Raw genomic sequence first — 17,293 nt, 5'->3', positions numbered from 1 at the left:
ATAGTTTCAAGTGGAGAGCAAAGGGACTCAGCCATACATATACATGTACCCATTCAAGGCTATGGTTTTTCCAGTAGTCATGTATGGATGTGAGAGCTGGACTATAAAGAAAGCTGAGCACCGAAGAACTGATGCTTTCGAACTGTGGTATTGGAGAAGACTCTTGAGAGAGTCCCTTGGACTGCAAGCAGATCCATCCAATCCATCCTAAAGGAGATCAGTCCTGAGTGTTCACTGGAAGGACTGATGTTGAAGGTGAAACTCCAATACTTTGGCCACTTGATGCAAAGAGCTGACTCATTGGAAAAGACCCTGATGCTGGCAAAGATTGAAGACGGGAGGAGAAGAGGATGACAGAGGATGAGATCATTGGATGGCATCACCGACTCAGTGGACATGAGTTTGGGTAAACTCCGAGAGTTGGTGATGGAGAGGGAGGCCTGGCGTGCTGCAGTCCATGGGGTTGCAAAGAGTTGGACACGACTGAGCGACTGAACTGAACTAAACTGATTCTCTGATACGGGCCTCCCCCGTGGCTCAGGTAAAGAACCCATCTGCAATGCAAAAGACATGGGTTCAATCTCTGGGTCGGGAAGATCCCTTGGAGGAGGGCATGGCAAACCAACCCAGCATTCTTGCCTGGAGAATCCCCATGAACAGAGGATCCTGTACAGTCCATGGGGTCGCAAAGAGCTGGACACAACTGAAGCAACTTAGCATGCACACATCCTTTGATCTATAGGGTTTTAGAACCCAAAGTAATGAAAGTTAAATTGTTCTCCATGTTCTACTTAATTCAGGCAACTTAAATGTAATTGAAAAACCATTTAAAGAGGAGTGAGAAGATAACAGTTATATTGGGTTTTGCACATTTTAAAATAAAAATAAGGAGAACTTTCTTGTCTGTTTTCACCAGACAAGTACTCGAATTAAACATCAGGAAGCTGACACTTAGTAGAAAAGGGCTATTGGACCCAGAGTTTAATATCATCAATAAAAAGTAATAAAAATTGTTACTGTAAAAACTGCTTAAGTGGCACTGACTCTGATAAGAACTGCAAAAAGTCAAAGTAAGCTAATGAGACTATGTCAATCCTGAGATGTTAAAAACCACAGAAAATATGAAGAAGAATTAGGGACTCAGATGAGCAGGGAAAAAAAATGTTACTATAAAATGGGAAAACAGATCCCAAAAATGGTTTAAATATTAAAAAGGGCCCACAAAAACTACAAGAGAGAAAGATGATAGATATAAAAACAAACAGCAGGAAGCTAATGAGAGAGAGGAGAAAATAAAGGATGTGGGAGAAATGAAGCCCTCTGAGAAACAGGGGTCTCTAATCAGAAAAATGTACCAAAAAACCCTTATTTGTACATCAGATCTACAGAGTCAATGCATTTCCTTACTTGGGGTACAGCCCAATTTTAACTTATTCCTTTAAGAAGAATTAAAGAGTTCTCTGGATCTGGCTACAGTATATTTTGCTGGGGATCTTTCATAGTCCATGTCCAAGTCCTTACCAACCTGAATTCATATAAAAGACAAACCAATAAAATCTCGACAAATTTTTTAGTCATTTGATTTATTCTTACCCCAGAAATTGCAATTCAGTGAAAAGAGACTCTCAAGGGCTTTAAAACTATCTCTTCATAGGCCTTGACTTAAACAGACTCCCAAACGTTTCATCTTTTGTTTAAAAAAGAAAAAGTCTCCTCTATAGGACCTTGGAGTTAGCTGTATCCGTAAGGAGAGCTGAAAATACGAGCTTTGTATTGATGAACCACAATAACCCCAGAGATCAATACTGCGCTGCTGGAACTCAAAGTCATTTCCCCACCAAACACACACATCCACACACTCACACACACTCACACACTCACATCCACACACCCACACACATCCATCCCCGCGCCCCCCTACCACACACACCCAGAGCCCTCTTCTGACATACCTCAAGGAAAGAGAAGGTGTAATTTGTGAAAGGTCCTGGGATGTCCTGAGAAGCCACCCCACGTCCAGGGGAAACCCTTCCACTTTTCCCCACCTCCACCCAGATTCAAAACCCTACTTCCAAGACTGGGCTGTAATATGTCCTAATTTTAGCCTTGCCTTTAGCATTAAACTGTGAAGCTGCCTGGGTTCTAGTTCCTCTTTCCACACTCATTTAAGTACCATGTTTTACATAAACTGGCAATTCTAATTCCAATGTTTCACAATGCTAGTGGCTTTAAAAAAACATCTTCCAAGCTAATGGCTTTAATTCAATTAATTACTATAGTCTCCTTCTTTGGTCTCTGGCTAACACCGAACTCCCAAAACCACATCTTTAAGAAAAAGTATATATTTTTAAAAGCAGGGGAAACACAGCAGGTTTCCTCCCTGGGGACCCTCACAATGTAAATCTGGGAGCTCGCTGTTATCTGGGGCCAGGGCTCTCATCGCCACTGTGATGGACTCTTCCACTCAGGCCTTTCCCAGTTCCTGGGCTATTCCTAAATCCCGTTAATCCGGCCAGAACACATGTATTATCCAGGACATCCATTAATCAGTGACACAGAAACTGCTGGCGCACAATTCCCCTCTCATTCCCTGCCACACGCAGCCTAACGTACATCTTCCCAGAACTTCTGTTCCAATTATAGTGCGCCCTCCAAAAAGTTCAACTGCATTTCTGGCTAACTCTGCAGTTCTTTTCAACACACAGAGATAAAAAAGCCTCAGTGGGCTGACTTGAAAGGGAAGCTAAGTCAAGTCAAAGTGATCAGATTCTGACAGCTCCCTGGCAACCCTCCCATCTCAAAACTTCAGCTCCTGGCTCTCAACAGATGATGTGGTCTGTTCGTATCATAAGAATTTGAGGACCCAACCAAAAGCTTTGAAGAGTTTACAATCAAACATTTTGCCCTGAACCAAAAACCATTTAGTAAAGTATCTATTCAGTAAAGCAACTGAATATTCACTGGAAGGACTGATGCTAAAGCTCCAATACTTGGACCACTTGATGCAAAGAACTGATTCATTGGAAAAGGCCCTGATGCTGGGAAAGACTGAGGGCAGGAGGAGAAGAGGGCGACAGAGGGTGAGATGGCTGGATGGCATCACTGACTCGATGGACGTGAATGTGAGCAAACTCCAGGAGATAGTGAAGGACAGGGTAGCATGGCAAGCTGCAGCTTCTGGGGTTGCAAAGAGTCAGACATAACTCTTTGTGACTGAACAACAACAACGTAACTGTAAGAACCTGTCCTATTTCCCTTATTAGTGACTTCTGGGTGAACACTACTGTGGATGTCACTGTTTATACAAATGATCTCTTTTCACTGTACACTTCCAAGACACTTAGCAAAGGAACCCCACAGTCCACACAAGCCACACACACAAGAAACACTTGTGTAGAGCTTCTTAAATTTATAGCTTAGTAAGCTGTAAATGTCATAGATTTATAGCATAATAAGCTGTAAGTCTGAAAACTCTAAGTGAGGGATACACAACCAGACAGTAACTAAAAGCATACATTTTTCAAATCAGCCATTCTTCCTACAAAACATAAGAAGGTTTTCTGTCAGAGAATCAACATATACATACCTTGAACAGTCACTGATGCCAACCTTGGAACATACATATTAGGATCAAAAAGCAACAGAAAGCAAAACTTAAAAGCCCCCACATAGGTAAAACTGCACTAGACCATTTGATATGTTTTCAACACAAAACAACTTGTGGGTTTTGTCCGAGGCTTCAATCAAGGTGGCTTACCACACTTTGGGATGATTTCATCCCAAAAGTAAAGCACAACTGTAACCTCCCTCCAAGATAAATACTATGAATAATGAAAGAGGCTCATACAGTAATTAACTCAGACAGAGGCCCCAAAAGACAGAAACTAAATCAGTCAGATTTCTTGGCCTCATCTGAAGGCTTGTTGTTGATTAGTTGTTCAGTCGTGTCCAACTCTTTTGCGACCCCATGGACTGTCGCCCGCCAGGGTCCTCTGTCTATGGGACTTCCCAAGCAAGAATACTAGAGTGGGTTGCCATTTCCTTCTCCAGGACATCTTCCTGACCCAGGGATCGAACTCACACCTCCTGCATTGGCAGGCGGATTCTTTACAATCTGAGCCACCAGGGAAGCCCCCATCTGAAGGCTGGGCTAATGTATAATCTCTAAAGCACTATAATTAAGAAGCATTATCCACATTTCTTCAACACGATCTGTGACTTTCTTAAGCGTGAGTCCACGCTGAATGCCAGGCCGCTCTGCCCTACCTGGCCTCGCGAGGCGGATAAGAGAGATGTACACATCATGGCAGTCCCTTTCCTGCGGGATGATGAGCTGTAAGAGCTGAAAGTTCTTGCAGCGAATCAGCAGAGGGCACCCAGTAGCCGTCGTTGCCTGTTTCTCGATGGTGGCGATCTGACTGTGGAGAATCTACCACCAAAAGTTAATGTGGAAAAAAAAAAAAAAGTTAATGTGGGTAAACTAAGCACAGATAACAGGTACATAGGACAGAAAGCAACAGGTCTTGTCACAGAGCAGGGTGAGAGCACAGCTCTTAGCAGGCAGCCATTGCTGGGCCTCATTATTCCTTCACCCTGTTACTAGGCAACAGGTCTGGCTCAGCCATTGGTCGGTTGTAAGTTGTCCTGCTCAGCCATTGGTCAGTGCTGCAGAGGGCACTGCCCACTGGTAACTGACAATGAGGGACCATTGGGGAAGGGATTCTGCTCAAGGGTTGGTAGTGAGGTGGTCGTCAGGTGGAGAGTGAGGTAAGAGGCAGGGTCAGGCCTTCTCCTGGAGGCCCTCCAGCTCACCCAGCCTTGAGCCAGTGGGTGAGCCAGGGGGCCCGGGGAACAGACTGGGGCTGACGTCCTGCGGGGCTCCAGAGCTCTGACTAAAGCACTCCACTAGCCATGGCCCAGGCCTTGAGGAGTGGCGAACCTCTCCCCCATCCCTGTCTCTGTGACCCGCTAGCAGTGGCCGTCTGTCTGGGTCACAGTCTGTGAGACCTGGTCTCCCCCTCCCCCCCCCCCCCCCCCCCGCCCCTCCATTTGGGCACCTGGAGGAGACCGAGGGGCAACTGGATTAGGTGCCTGGCTCCCTTAGGCATGACAGCTGGGCAGGGTGTGGGAACCTGGCCCTGACAGAGCTGCCAGCTGAGCTCTGGCCTTCTCTTAGCCAGGAATGAGGCCTTGGAGGGTGAGAGTTGTGCCCTGGGACCTTGCCCTTTCTTGTCAGGACGGAGAATAACATTCGTTTGGTAGAGATTTATAGGAACATGGTTACCTGACCATGACCTGACCTCAAGAGCAAGGGATCTGACCCCAAGAAGTCTGCAACAACTAACCACGCCCAACCTCACCTTTTGCTTTTAAAGGGGCTTGCTGAAAGCTTTCAGTAACTTTGGGGTTCTTAGGGCATGAGCCACCCGTCTGCTTGTATAAACCTGTAATAAACCTTTCTCTGTTCCAAAAGCTAGTGTTTTAGTATTGATGGGCCTCACTGTGCATTGGGCACAAAGCCTTGCGATTTGGTAACAATCTCTGAGCCACACATAGAGACAAGAAACACCCTTGACCTTCAGCTGGCTTGCACTCAGTTGACAAGAACTGGTATGTTTGGGGGTAAGAACCAGCTGTCTGAATTCATCATTTTATTTTTCAGTGCCAAGCTTTCTGATAGTCAAGCTCATTATACGAAGCAAACCCTTCAGCCTAGAATTCTGCACAGCTCCAGGTAAGGGAACATTTGGGTCGTCAAAGCTTGAAATGCACTGGGTAGCTAAAATTAAATAAGGTCATGAGAAGTTAGTAAAATAAACCTTGCAATCAACAAAAGTTAGAGACGGTTCCGCTGGGAGGTGCCACCATGCTCCTTAATTCCACATGGAATGCTCGAGTTCAACAGCAACTTGAGATGGTTGTTTTCTAAGCTGTTGGTGGTCAGGCAGGCTGCAGAGGAGATTTATTTGAAAGGAAACCATGCTGAAGTGCTCTGGCTTTCAGGAGGGTCTCTGCTCAGTCCTCAGTGGCAACACTTCATTCTTTAAATTCCTCTCCACTAAGTAGGGCGGGCCACCTTCTGCTGCAAAGATCAAGTCTACAGAAAAGGCAGAATCTACAATCCACAGATTCCGGTTCTGGTCCTAATGCCATGGTTGGGCAGCTCTCTTAAAATAAGGACCTTCTAATGGTCTCATTGTTATGTAGCAGACATACCTGATAATAGGACTCTTCCCTAGACTTTTTCTTTTTTAAATTATGAGAAAACTGTAGACAACATAATGACTAAACGGCCTGCACCACAGGATGCTACGAACAAAGCGGATTGCAAATCACTGTGTAAACACTGTATCTGGTACAGTAACATTATTGAATCTCTACTTGTCAGCTGTGACACGAAGCACTTAGACCTCTGGCTATTCCTCTGTCTCTCTCTGATGATGTCCAAATCATCAGTATTTAAAGTGAGTAAACAGATCAAGTGGACATGACCCTTTACAAAAAAAGGTAGTGCTCACATTCCGAAAAGAGTGCTCTGAACACCCAACCCCCCCAAGTCCCACCCTCCTCACCTTGAGAACAGACAAAACAGTCAAAACGTGTTACTTCAAACAGTGGAAAACACAAAAAGCCAAAATTAAGGACCGCGTACCCATGTTTCTTTCCTTGTATCAGGTGCCGTTTCCACAAATATGACGTGAGTGGCGGTCAAATACAAAGTCCCAAGGGCTGCTTTTTTAGAAGATATTCGATCCACCAAGCGGACGTTTTCAACCTAGGGAAATCAGTTTGACAGGGTTATCGTAAAGCAAAAGAGCTAGTCACAAACAAGAGTCAGCAGGTACTCTCGTGCTTAATCCAAATATGATTTTGAACAAGATCTTTCCAAAAACAAAAGACAAAAACTTGCCCCCTTAAGCTAATTAGATCTCACAAAGGTCTGTATATCAAAAGATACAAATTCACCAATTCCTTAAATGCAACCTTAAACATGCCACAAAAGATTCACACACCCTATTTTTTAAGAATACTCTGAGTTTTAAAGAGGTCAATGTTTTTACTTTAATTATATAATTCTAACTTAAGGCAGGAAGTAAACACATGAAAGTTCTTTATTTACATGTTAACTATATATGAATTGCATTCTATTAAAAAGAAAACAGTGTATTTTCCTATGCATTTCTCAGTTGCAGAAGTGGCCCCAAGGTTGTCTGCTCCCATATAAACTAGCAGGAATACAAACATACATACAGGAGCAAAAAGTATCACAAGAATGTTCTGTATGCTCCCCAAGAAAATCTGCCAAATGAAGATGCTGATATTTATAATAAAATTTTTCTACTAAATAGAATTCTCACCCCTGAACTACAATTCAAACTGTCAGGTAAGACTTCTGCAAACAATTTTTACCAAGTATACACCTCTGAAATATAGAGTAATTTCAAGAATACATGCAGCAGGATCATTCCAATACGAAACGTAAAGGAAATGACAGAGTGTTTACAGGGCAAATGAAAACCCACATGACGACAACCCCAATAAGGCAGCCACCTCAAACACCCGTAGAACATTCCAGCAATGACGGCGGGGCTTAGCAATGCTACTTACTACTGCCAAGAATGAACCATCTACAACAGACACTGGCTCAGTCCTCATCTCTCAAATCAGTACGTTGTACTCTGTGACTGGTTCATTTCACTTAGCATCATGTTTTCAATCCACGTCTGAATCAAAGTTTATCCATTTGTAGAATATGTCAGTACTTCATTTATCTTTACTGCCCCAAACACGTCCCATTACATGTATATACCACATTTTATTTATCTGTCAGCTGATGGACATTAGGGTTGTTTCTACTTTTTGGTTATTATTAATAATGCTGCTATGAACATTCTTATACAAGTTTTTTTTCTCATACAAGTTTTTATGAGGACAAGTTTTCATTTCTCTTGGGTGTATATATACCTAGGAATGGAACTGTGCCAGGTCATATGGTAACTCTTTATTTAACTTTTGCAGAATTCCCAGACTATTTTCCAAATCCAAAGTAGCTGTACCATTTTACACTCCCAACACCACTCCATGAGGGTTCTGACTTCTCCGTGTCTTTGCCAACACTTGTTATAATCTTTTTTTGATCATAGCCATCTGAGTAGGTATGAGATGGTATTTTGTGATTTTTTACTTGCATTTCCCTAGTGGTTAAAGATGCTAACGTCTGCTCATGTGCACACCTGTTTTTAATGAAAACGCTTCCTATATTTCACCATTGAATTTGATGTTGATTTTTTTAAAAAATAGCACATCATGGAAATGACCTGTTCCTAGTCTAATGAGTGCTGATTTTTGAAAATTAGAAATGAACATCAATGCCTTGGAGGAATATTTGCTTTGTTTGGTCTGATGCTATCAATAATAGTAATGGATTTTCTTAACCCTTAAGTCTTGGATTCTTGGTATATGGCCAACTTGGAATCCATGTATTAATGTTTTAATATTCCTTGTATTTTATCTTCTATAATTGTTTTCCTTTTGTTTTCCTTTTTGGTTTTTCTGCATCTATGCTTTTAAGAAATATTGGCCTACATTAGCCTATTTGTGCCACTTTTATCAGGTGAAATCAGTTATGATTACATTAATTAGGAAGCTCTCAACATACAAATTATTTAGTATTCGAGACAAATACAGGCACTTCTTTATACATAAACAATTCTTTAATAATTCTTCCAATTTTCTGTTCAGTTATAGATGCATTCAATGTTTTCTATATATATATATATATAATTTTTTTTCCTAAATCTCATTTTGACATTCATTTTTTTCAAATTATCTTCTTACTGCTAATTTTCAATTTCTTATAATCTTTTCATTCTTGTCTGTGGGCAAATCCCTCTCTCCTCAACCTTTCTCTCATTCCTAATATTGTAAACTAGGTTCTTACATGTTTATAATTAGATATAATTAGATACGCAGAGGTTTCTCTTCCAAGTAACAGGTCTTGGATTTATGAAATTAATTTTTCTCTTTTCCAATCATTCATTTATGCTTGTGTTGGTTAATAAATGGTTTAGCATGCTTTTTTTGAGTATATTATGTGGTTTTCCTTTGTTCATTTTTAAATCCTCAGGTTTGATAAGCTCATTAATTTTCATTCTTTTTGGTTAATAACAAGACTCAAGTCCAATCATTTTCCTTCAAGCAAATCTTTGGCAAGCATCTTATGAGTTTTGTTTGTAATATTATCATTCTTATTTTCTAGGTAGTTTACAACTACAGTCTTTATCTCTTCTCTGACCCAATAGTTTTTAAAGAGAATATTTTTCATTTCCCATGTGATTTGATTATGGTATTTAAACTTCTGTCCTTAAATATTCTACTTTGAACTGCCTATGAGAAAGATATCATGGGAGAGGCAGTGGGAGGAGAAGAGCAAGAAGATAAAGCAAGACATTTCTATGGGGGAAAAAAACCTCAGTTGCACACTGAAATGTGCCTAGCTAAACTAACCAGAGGTCCAGGGTGATATGAGTTTTCCTGGTGGATCAGAGGTAAAGAATCCACCTGCCAATGCAGGAGACATGGGTTTGATTCCTGGATTAGGAAGATCCACGAAGGAAATGGCAACCCACACCAGTATTCTTGCCTGGGAAATCTCATGGACAGAGGAGCCTAGTGGGCTGCAGTCCATGGGGTCTCAGAAGAGTCAGACTGGACTGAGCGACTAAAACAAACAACAAATCAGAGGGTATTATACCAATTAACAATATCAAAAAATGGAACATAAATAATTTTCTCTGCACTTAGAACCCATGAAACAAAACTTTATTAGGGTAACCATACTGACCATAAGATAATATTTTAAAGTCAAAGCATCTAGTATGAATTATTCTCCCTATAGAAGTAAAGATATACCACTTAAATTATTTTTAGAAACCTCTCAGTGGAACAGAACAAGGTTCACAGATGGTGGTAGATTAGAACACTTAATGAGATTTTTCCATGTCTTTTTGTTAATTTTGGATGCTGCTGCAGGAAAATTACATTTCAAGATATAGCCATCGTTCTCACAGGTCTCACAGCTGTCAAAAGTAATTCTGAAGTAGGGGGAGGAAAATAAAAAAGAGATGAGGGAAACACCATCAGCATGATTTCCCAATGATGTAATAAGAAGAAATGAGTAATAAAAATTAAAATTCCATTGCCTGAGAAATTCTGTGAAGACGGACAGCATGCTCAGGGATCCTGCATGGTTTACACTAAGACAGCCAGGACGTTCTTGACCGTGATGCTAGAGTCGGTCAATTCTAGACCAAGTGAAATACACCTCAATTGTGCTGACGCCGTCATGAAGACCCAGTGGCTCCATAACTCTGCCTCACTGCTCAGCTAACTCAAGTCTACCTCATCTATGCATATAAATAAACTGTATGGTAAAAAGGCCTCTTTCATACTTGGAGAAATGATGACCTTTAAGAAACTACCAATTTTCCTTAAGACAAAGTTATTGCAATTCATTTGCATGTTCCTAGAAACACCATGCTCAAGACACATTAGGGATCTGTGCTCTGCAAATGGCAGTTCATCTACACAAAAGATATTATATCATTATGTAATATCACGTTATATCAGTATATCCATGTGATATATCCCATTATATCATTAACTATTGGGTGTACATTTTTCACATTCTGACATTTCTGAAAGCGGAATGCATCTTAAGATTAACATGGTAAGACACTGTGGCATTTCATTGGCAGCATTTTTTTTTTCCTTTACATAAAATCTTGGTGCATCTCACATCACGTGTGGCTTAGATTTGCTGAAATGCAGTTTAGTTTTCCGTCACCGGCGTACAAATGATATTTGAAACCACAGGACTGAAAGGTTACCTCAGGAGAGCATGTAGAGTGAGAAGCGGAAAGATGTGAGGACATGCAAGAGTGAAAGGTCTGATGGAAGAGGAGGAATTGGAGAAGCAAAGCGGGGAGGAATGGCCAGTGAGGAGGAAAATCAGAGGGCACACTACTGGGGGAGAGTGTGCGGAGGGAGTGGTTTGTATGAGAGAGAGTGTGTATGCGGAATGCTGCCGCCAGATCAAGTAAAGCCAGAACTGGAAACTGCCCAGTGGATTCAGCGACGCAGAAGATGCAGGAGGGGTGGTTGGGAGCCCTGGGATCAGAAGCCATCACTCAACGGCTGCAGGAGTGAAGGCACCAAAGCTGAGAAAGTGGAGACTCAACTCTTTGTGGAAGTGTGGGCAGTAGCCAGAGAGGGGAGCCTGACCACTCAATATTAATATGTTTAGGATAATCGGCTAACAATTATCTTAAGTAACTTTCTGCTTGAAATTGGTATTTGAAAATAGAACACCTTAAGACAAAATTACACTGCAAAGCTATATTCACAAACCACCATCAGAACATTCTCCTTTGTGGTGGTGGTTCTTCAGTCGCCAAGTCATGTCCGACTCTTTGGGATTCCATGGACTGCAGTACGCTAGGCTTCTCTGTTCTTCCCTGGCTCCTGGAGTTTGCTCAAATGCATGTCCACTGAGTCAGTGATGTCATGCAACCACCTCATCCTCTTCGAGATAAACCCAAAGACAGCCTGAAAATGGGATATGGGAACCCAAATGTTGGCATAGGCAGATGTTTAGGATTCTCACGACCAAAAGAAAGAACAGCAAACATCTGATTCCACTCAACAGAATGCCTTTGTGTGGGATGGTGTTAGGTTCTGGAAAGAACAACAGAGACTGAATAGGATGGAGTCTTTGTGCTGAAGAATCTTACAGCCTCAGTGGAAAAGGCTGTGCCCCAGTTTAACAGCTTTTTCATTCCCATCCCTGCCCTGCTGGATTTAGACGGGAGTGGGGGGTGGAGAAAGGTTTCATCAGCTTTTCTAGGTGAAGGCTGAAAAGCCTCAGTGAGAACACCAGGTCCCACCATGGCATCGCTGGTCCTTCCCATCAATCACGGGCAGACAGAGCCTCTCCTCAACCATGCTCCATCATACCACCTTCTAATTTCAATCTAAACAGAAGTCCTTACTTTCTAACCTGCAGGTCGTTTTGAGGTTCTAGAATCATCTCTATCTGGGAAAGAAAAGCTGCCCTGGAGGCGGGGAGTCTGAAGGGCAGAGCAGGGTTACCTTTTGTTGAAACCAAGGAAAATGAAAGGCACCAGCCACAGGTCTGGCTTGGGCCAAAGGCCCAGTGCTCAATACCGTATAAAGCAGACTGAGGGCCTCTGCCAGTCACTGGAGGGAAGAGATCCAGACGCTGCCGACCAGGGAGAAACCAACGTGTCTGCAGCAGCCAAAACCGAAGACAAGTTTATGTTCTAATCTAAGAAAAGCAACTAGAGAAATACTTTGTCGTGCTAAATTTGGTATCATGACATTTTCTAACTCCGGCAACGTGGAAAGTGAAGTATTTGGAAGTCGTGGAGGCCTGGGCTCTGGTTTTGGTTCTGAAAGGGATCCGCTGGGCTCAGGCGGCTGAGCGACTCCCTCTGGGTTCTGACTCCTGCAAAGGACCTACGGCTGTTTAATGCCTTTCCCCACTCGGACTGCTCTCTCTGTCTGAGGTGCTGCAGAGAGATGCTAGAAAACACACATGAGGTTGTGGCTGTTCAGTCGCTCAGTCGTGTCCGACTCTTTGTGACCCCATGTGCAGCACGCCAGGCTTCCCTGTCCTTCACCATCTCCTGCAGGTGGCTTAAATTCATGTCCATGGAGTCGGTGATGCCATCCAACCAAGAACCGACTCATTGGAAGAGAACCTGATGCTGGGAAAAATTGAGGGCAGGAGGAGAAGGGGACGGCAGAGGATGAGATGGTTGGATTCACACGATAATGACTCAATATTACATCTCAAGAAATTCAGCCCCTCAGGACTGTGGTTCTCAACCTCAACAAAACTCTTGAGGTTTCCCCAGGAAGGGAAACACCAGCCTCAGCCATGAGAGGTGCTACGATAGCCTCTGAAACTGGACAAGAGGCTGCACTGAAGCCAAGTGTTTGGGGCCCAGAGGAGAGAGACGAGCATCCTCCCCACTAGTCCAGGGGTGGGGCCACTGGCCACACCTGGCTCTTCTCCGTCTCCAGGCTCCCATCCAACCTGATATCTTTTCCTCTTTCCTCCTAAAGTCTTTGGAGTCTGGACATAGTTGCCTGAGACCCCCGAGTACTTGGTAAGGGTGACTTCTACCTTTGATAATAAAGTGTTGTTTGAATTCATAAAGTCTCTTACTACAGTGTTTAAAAGAAAGTCTCCTCGTTGCCTTTCTTGAACAAATAAATCTTTTTTTTTAAGTATGATACATCATCTTATTGCTCATAAAATTCTTTCAGATAAAAATGAAACAATTATGTAAAATGTATGTTTACATTAGAATGCCAACATGATATTTTGCAATCTATCTAGCCATCCAATTTTTTTTTAAAACAATCTTTCATGGTGATACTCGAACTTACATGGCACAGAGACCAACCTGTCTTCTTAAAACCCATCCATCAACTTCCCACTCTACTGGCCAGGACATGGCTCAGTGCTTATGCAGAAACCAAACTCAAGACCTTTGCAATGATGAGAACCTAGACGGGCACACAGAATCCATTTTTTCTAAAATGCTCTTCTTTGGGAACACAACATGTCATATGAGCCACAAAATGTGGGCAAACGTGACATAAAAATGTGCTGTTTAAAGTGCCCCGTGGTGGAAGGAGAGGGTGGGGCAAATTGAGAGGGCAGCACTAATGCAGATACCCTGCCATGTGTCAAGCAGACAGCTAGCAGGAAGCTGCTGTATCACATAGGGAGCTCAGCTCGGTGCTCTGATGACCTAGAGGAGTGATTGGGGGTGGGGGATACAGGAGGGAGGCTCCAGAGGGAGGGGATACATGTATCCATATAGCTGATTCATGCTGTTGTACAGCAGAAACCAACACAACATTGTAAAGCAATTATCCTCCAATTAAAACTTTTTAAAAATTTAAAATAAAGTGCCCCATAGCCACTGCAGTGCCCCATCCCACTGTATGGTCTTTTACACCGGAATTAGGAGAGGGTGGCAAGGGTCCCATGGCTGGGACAGAAGCCCCCAAGGATGGAGCCTGCCCTGGGCATTCACAGTCTTGGGTGCGGAGGCTATTCTGGCTTCAAGCAGATACTACCCCTCACTCACAAACTGCCGAGACTCACAACTGGATGATCGAGGACTAAGTTTCCAGAAATGCTGAAGGTCAAGAAGGAAGCACAATTGAGGAAGCTCCCTCTCGACCTCTCCCTTGAGCAGCAGGGGCAGAAGAAGAAAGGAGAATAAGAACAGAAGCACTGACAACCGTTTTGTGAACAGCTGCTGAGTGTCAGGTATGTACTAAGTGTTGTTCACACAGTGTTTCTAGCCCTGGCTGAAAGGGAGAAGTGGCGATCCCATTGAACAGATGGTACTAGTGTAGCCTGTAAATCCACTGCCCAAGGCCTCGCAGCTAGAAAGCGAGAGAGACAGATTTCAGACCAGAAGTGTCTGACTCCCACATCCGTTCCCCTAGGTCTCTCCCACACTTTACCGCTTCAGTCCAGGCCTAACATTGTAAATTAATGGCTCAATGGCCCAGCCTCCATTTGCCCTAAAATTGCAATGAGAGAGCTGACACAGTGAACAAGTGAAAAGTTCTGGCCAAAGCTAAAGCACTGATCACTCAGTGTAGAGCTTCACATTACAATGGCCATGTTAACCCCCCGTCTGTCCATTTCACTGGCCTGGAGGGATGCATCCCACCTGGTTCCGAGGCAGCCTGGAGAGCCTGGTTCCCAGGGGGTCCCAGGACCAGCCAGCCGGAGTTGTGACAGGTGCACTGGCGTGTTTCATGTCAGAAGGTGCCATGACCTCCTGCAAAGGCAGGAGAACCGCATCAGAAATCAAGCTGCACTTCTGCTCACCAACCACGTGTTAACTCTAGAAAGGTTTCATTTATGGTAGGTGTCCTTGTGGTGCTAAGTAGGATGGTTTAAAACCTTATCCCAGAGCTCCTGGACAATGAATGATTCCACCAGTGAGGAACTGCATGCATGGGAGAGAAAGAGACGAAGCATCCGTCTCTATAGTTAGGAATGAACAGTAACTACTGACAAATCCATAACAGAGACTTCAGAGATTTCATTCTTGTTCCCACTGAATGCTCACCTCATGTCTGTGACTCCATTCTCCCTTTTAACAGCAATGATAACAGAGTTTGCAAGAAAGATGGGCTACTCAGTGGTAGCTGCAAAAAATTTTGACATAGACAAAGAAAAAGAAATACACAAGTCTGCAGACTATTTGGAATTGTTATAATCTCTTACAATGGGGGGGAAGCATTTGATTTCTCTCATTTAAAAAGAAGTACTTTTGATACTGTATTGTATATTTGAAAGTTGCTAAGAGAGCAGATTTTAAAAGTTCTCATCACAAGAAATAAATTGTTAACTCTTTTGAAATGATGAATGTTAACGAACACTATGGTAATCATTCTGTAATATATGTGTGTGTGTGTGTGTGTGTGCTTGGTCGTGTCGGACTCTGCAACCCCATGGACTGTAGCCAGTCAGGCTCCTCTGTCCATGGAATTTTCCAGGCAAGAACATTGGAGTGGGTTATTTCCTTCTGCAAAGGATCTTTGCAACCCAGGGATCAAATTCACATCTCTTGCATCTCCTGCATTGGCAGGCAGGTTCTTTACCACTGAGCCACCTGGGAAGCCTATACCTCTATCAAATCATTATACTACAGACCTTAAACTAATACAATGTTCTGTGTCAATTATATCTCAATAAAACTGGAAAAATTACATGGTAAAGTGTGGCATAATAAACTTGCTCGCAAAAAAAAAAGTTTTAATTGAAAAAATTAAGAGATACACATTTCTCCTAAGTTATATAAAGTTGCTTGAACACATAAAAGGGGGTAGTCACTAAGCTTCAGGCGTTTTCTAATCCAGTCGTTTGGTAGAAAAATCAGAAACACCAAACCTTCTCCCAAAAGGCAGATTTAATCTGTTTAAAACTATAAAACCAATGAAAGTCTTTTCCCAGGACCATTTTATTCAGAGGTCAGATATTGGAGAAGAACTGAGGGAAAGGCAAAAATCACAAAGCCCAATCCAAGAAAATACATGGCATGTAACCAGAAGAAATACTTAGACATTCTGCCCTTCATAAAACTTATAAAATATCCTTGACATAACACTGAGAGAGATGCTGGAGGGAGACACATATTCAGAATGCATGAAAATAATCTTATTTTCAGGCTGTCTGAAAAATTAAGTCTCTCAAAAATGTATCCTGCTATGAAGCCAAATTATTTGCTAAAACGTCAATACAGTCAAGATAAAATCCAAGGTAAGGCCTTTGTTAAAAATCCCTGAAACTGGGCTGCCACCCATCAGTTGAAGCCCTGTTAATTTCATTAATTTAATAATTCATGTTATTAATTTGTTGAGTATCTAGTCTGTGCCAAGGACCCAGACTGAGTTATCCAGAGGCTCCTAATTAGCAACACTGCCCACAGATTATCTGACTCCACCTCTGTCCGCTAGGACTTTCTACAGAGCAAGAGACAGAAATCTCAACTTCATATGGCTTCAGTCAAAAGGGATTTTTTAAGGAAGCACTTATCCATACCCATCAGGCTGGCCAGGGCTTCAGAGCCCCCAGCATCCCCCACCCCACATCTCTCAGCAGGGCCCCCTCCCTCTCTGCTGGCTCAGGGCTCAGAAGCCCAACCTCACTGCACACTTTCCCCACAGCCCAAGTCTCCAGGCTTCTCCTTAAGCCAGCCAGAGTGGTCACAGGAATGACAGGTGAGTGGCTGGGCTTGAGCCACAGAAGAACACAGGGATGGTCTGCAGAGCTGGCCGGGCCCTCAGTGAGCCTGGGAGAATGCACGGGGAACAGCCAGAGCCTGTAGCACGGCTGCCACACACTCTCTCCCAGCCTGTCATCTTTCCTCACACCTCTGTGCATCACTCCCTATTTAAAGCTTCCCTGGTTCCCAGTGCTACTGATCAGGGCCTTCCACAGACTGGCCCCACCTTATCTTTTCATCAGGCTCCTTTTTTAATGCCCCAAACCACTTTCAGTATCGTATAACAGGTGCCGCCAATTATTCTCCAAAGAGATCCTGAGCTACCAGAATCCACGCATGGGAACAAAACCCCCCATGCTTCTACCTCCACCAGCATCTCCCGCCTCTTCAATCTTACCTCCTCGAGCACCAATGTCTCCCTGGACAGAGCCAGTTTCAGGCAGGTT

At 43.1% G+C, this 17,293-nt stretch overlaps 1 protein-coding gene across 4 annotated transcripts in view; it reads right to left on the bottom strand.

The window, feature by feature from the left end:
• Positions 1–17,293, bottom strand: part of MTMR7 (myotubularin related protein 7) — a 130,910-nt gene that overhangs the window by 83,470 nt on the left and 30,147 nt on the right. For all 4 annotated transcript variants that reach the window (XM_042241247.2, XM_060407051.1, XM_042241246.2 and 1 more), the window contains exons 2-3: positions 6,653–6,775; positions 4,267–4,429 (exon numbers count right to left, since the gene is read on the bottom strand). In XM_042241247.2, the coding sequence (XP_042097181.1) occupies positions 4,267–4,429; positions 6,653–6,775 (286 nt within the window). The remainder of the gene's footprint in view (positions 1–4,266; positions 4,430–6,652; positions 6,776–17,293) is intronic.

The sequence above is a fragment of the Ovis aries genome, chromosome 26 (genome assembly GCF_016772045.2).
Source record: "Ovis aries strain OAR_USU_Benz2616 breed Rambouillet chromosome 26, ARS-UI_Ramb_v3.0, whole genome shotgun sequence".
In the NCBI taxonomy this organism is placed as follows: Eukaryota; Metazoa; Chordata; class Mammalia; order Artiodactyla; family Bovidae; genus Ovis; species Ovis aries.
Note: the sequence above shows the minus strand (reverse complement) of the source record. Positions and strands in the feature narration are given on the sequence as shown.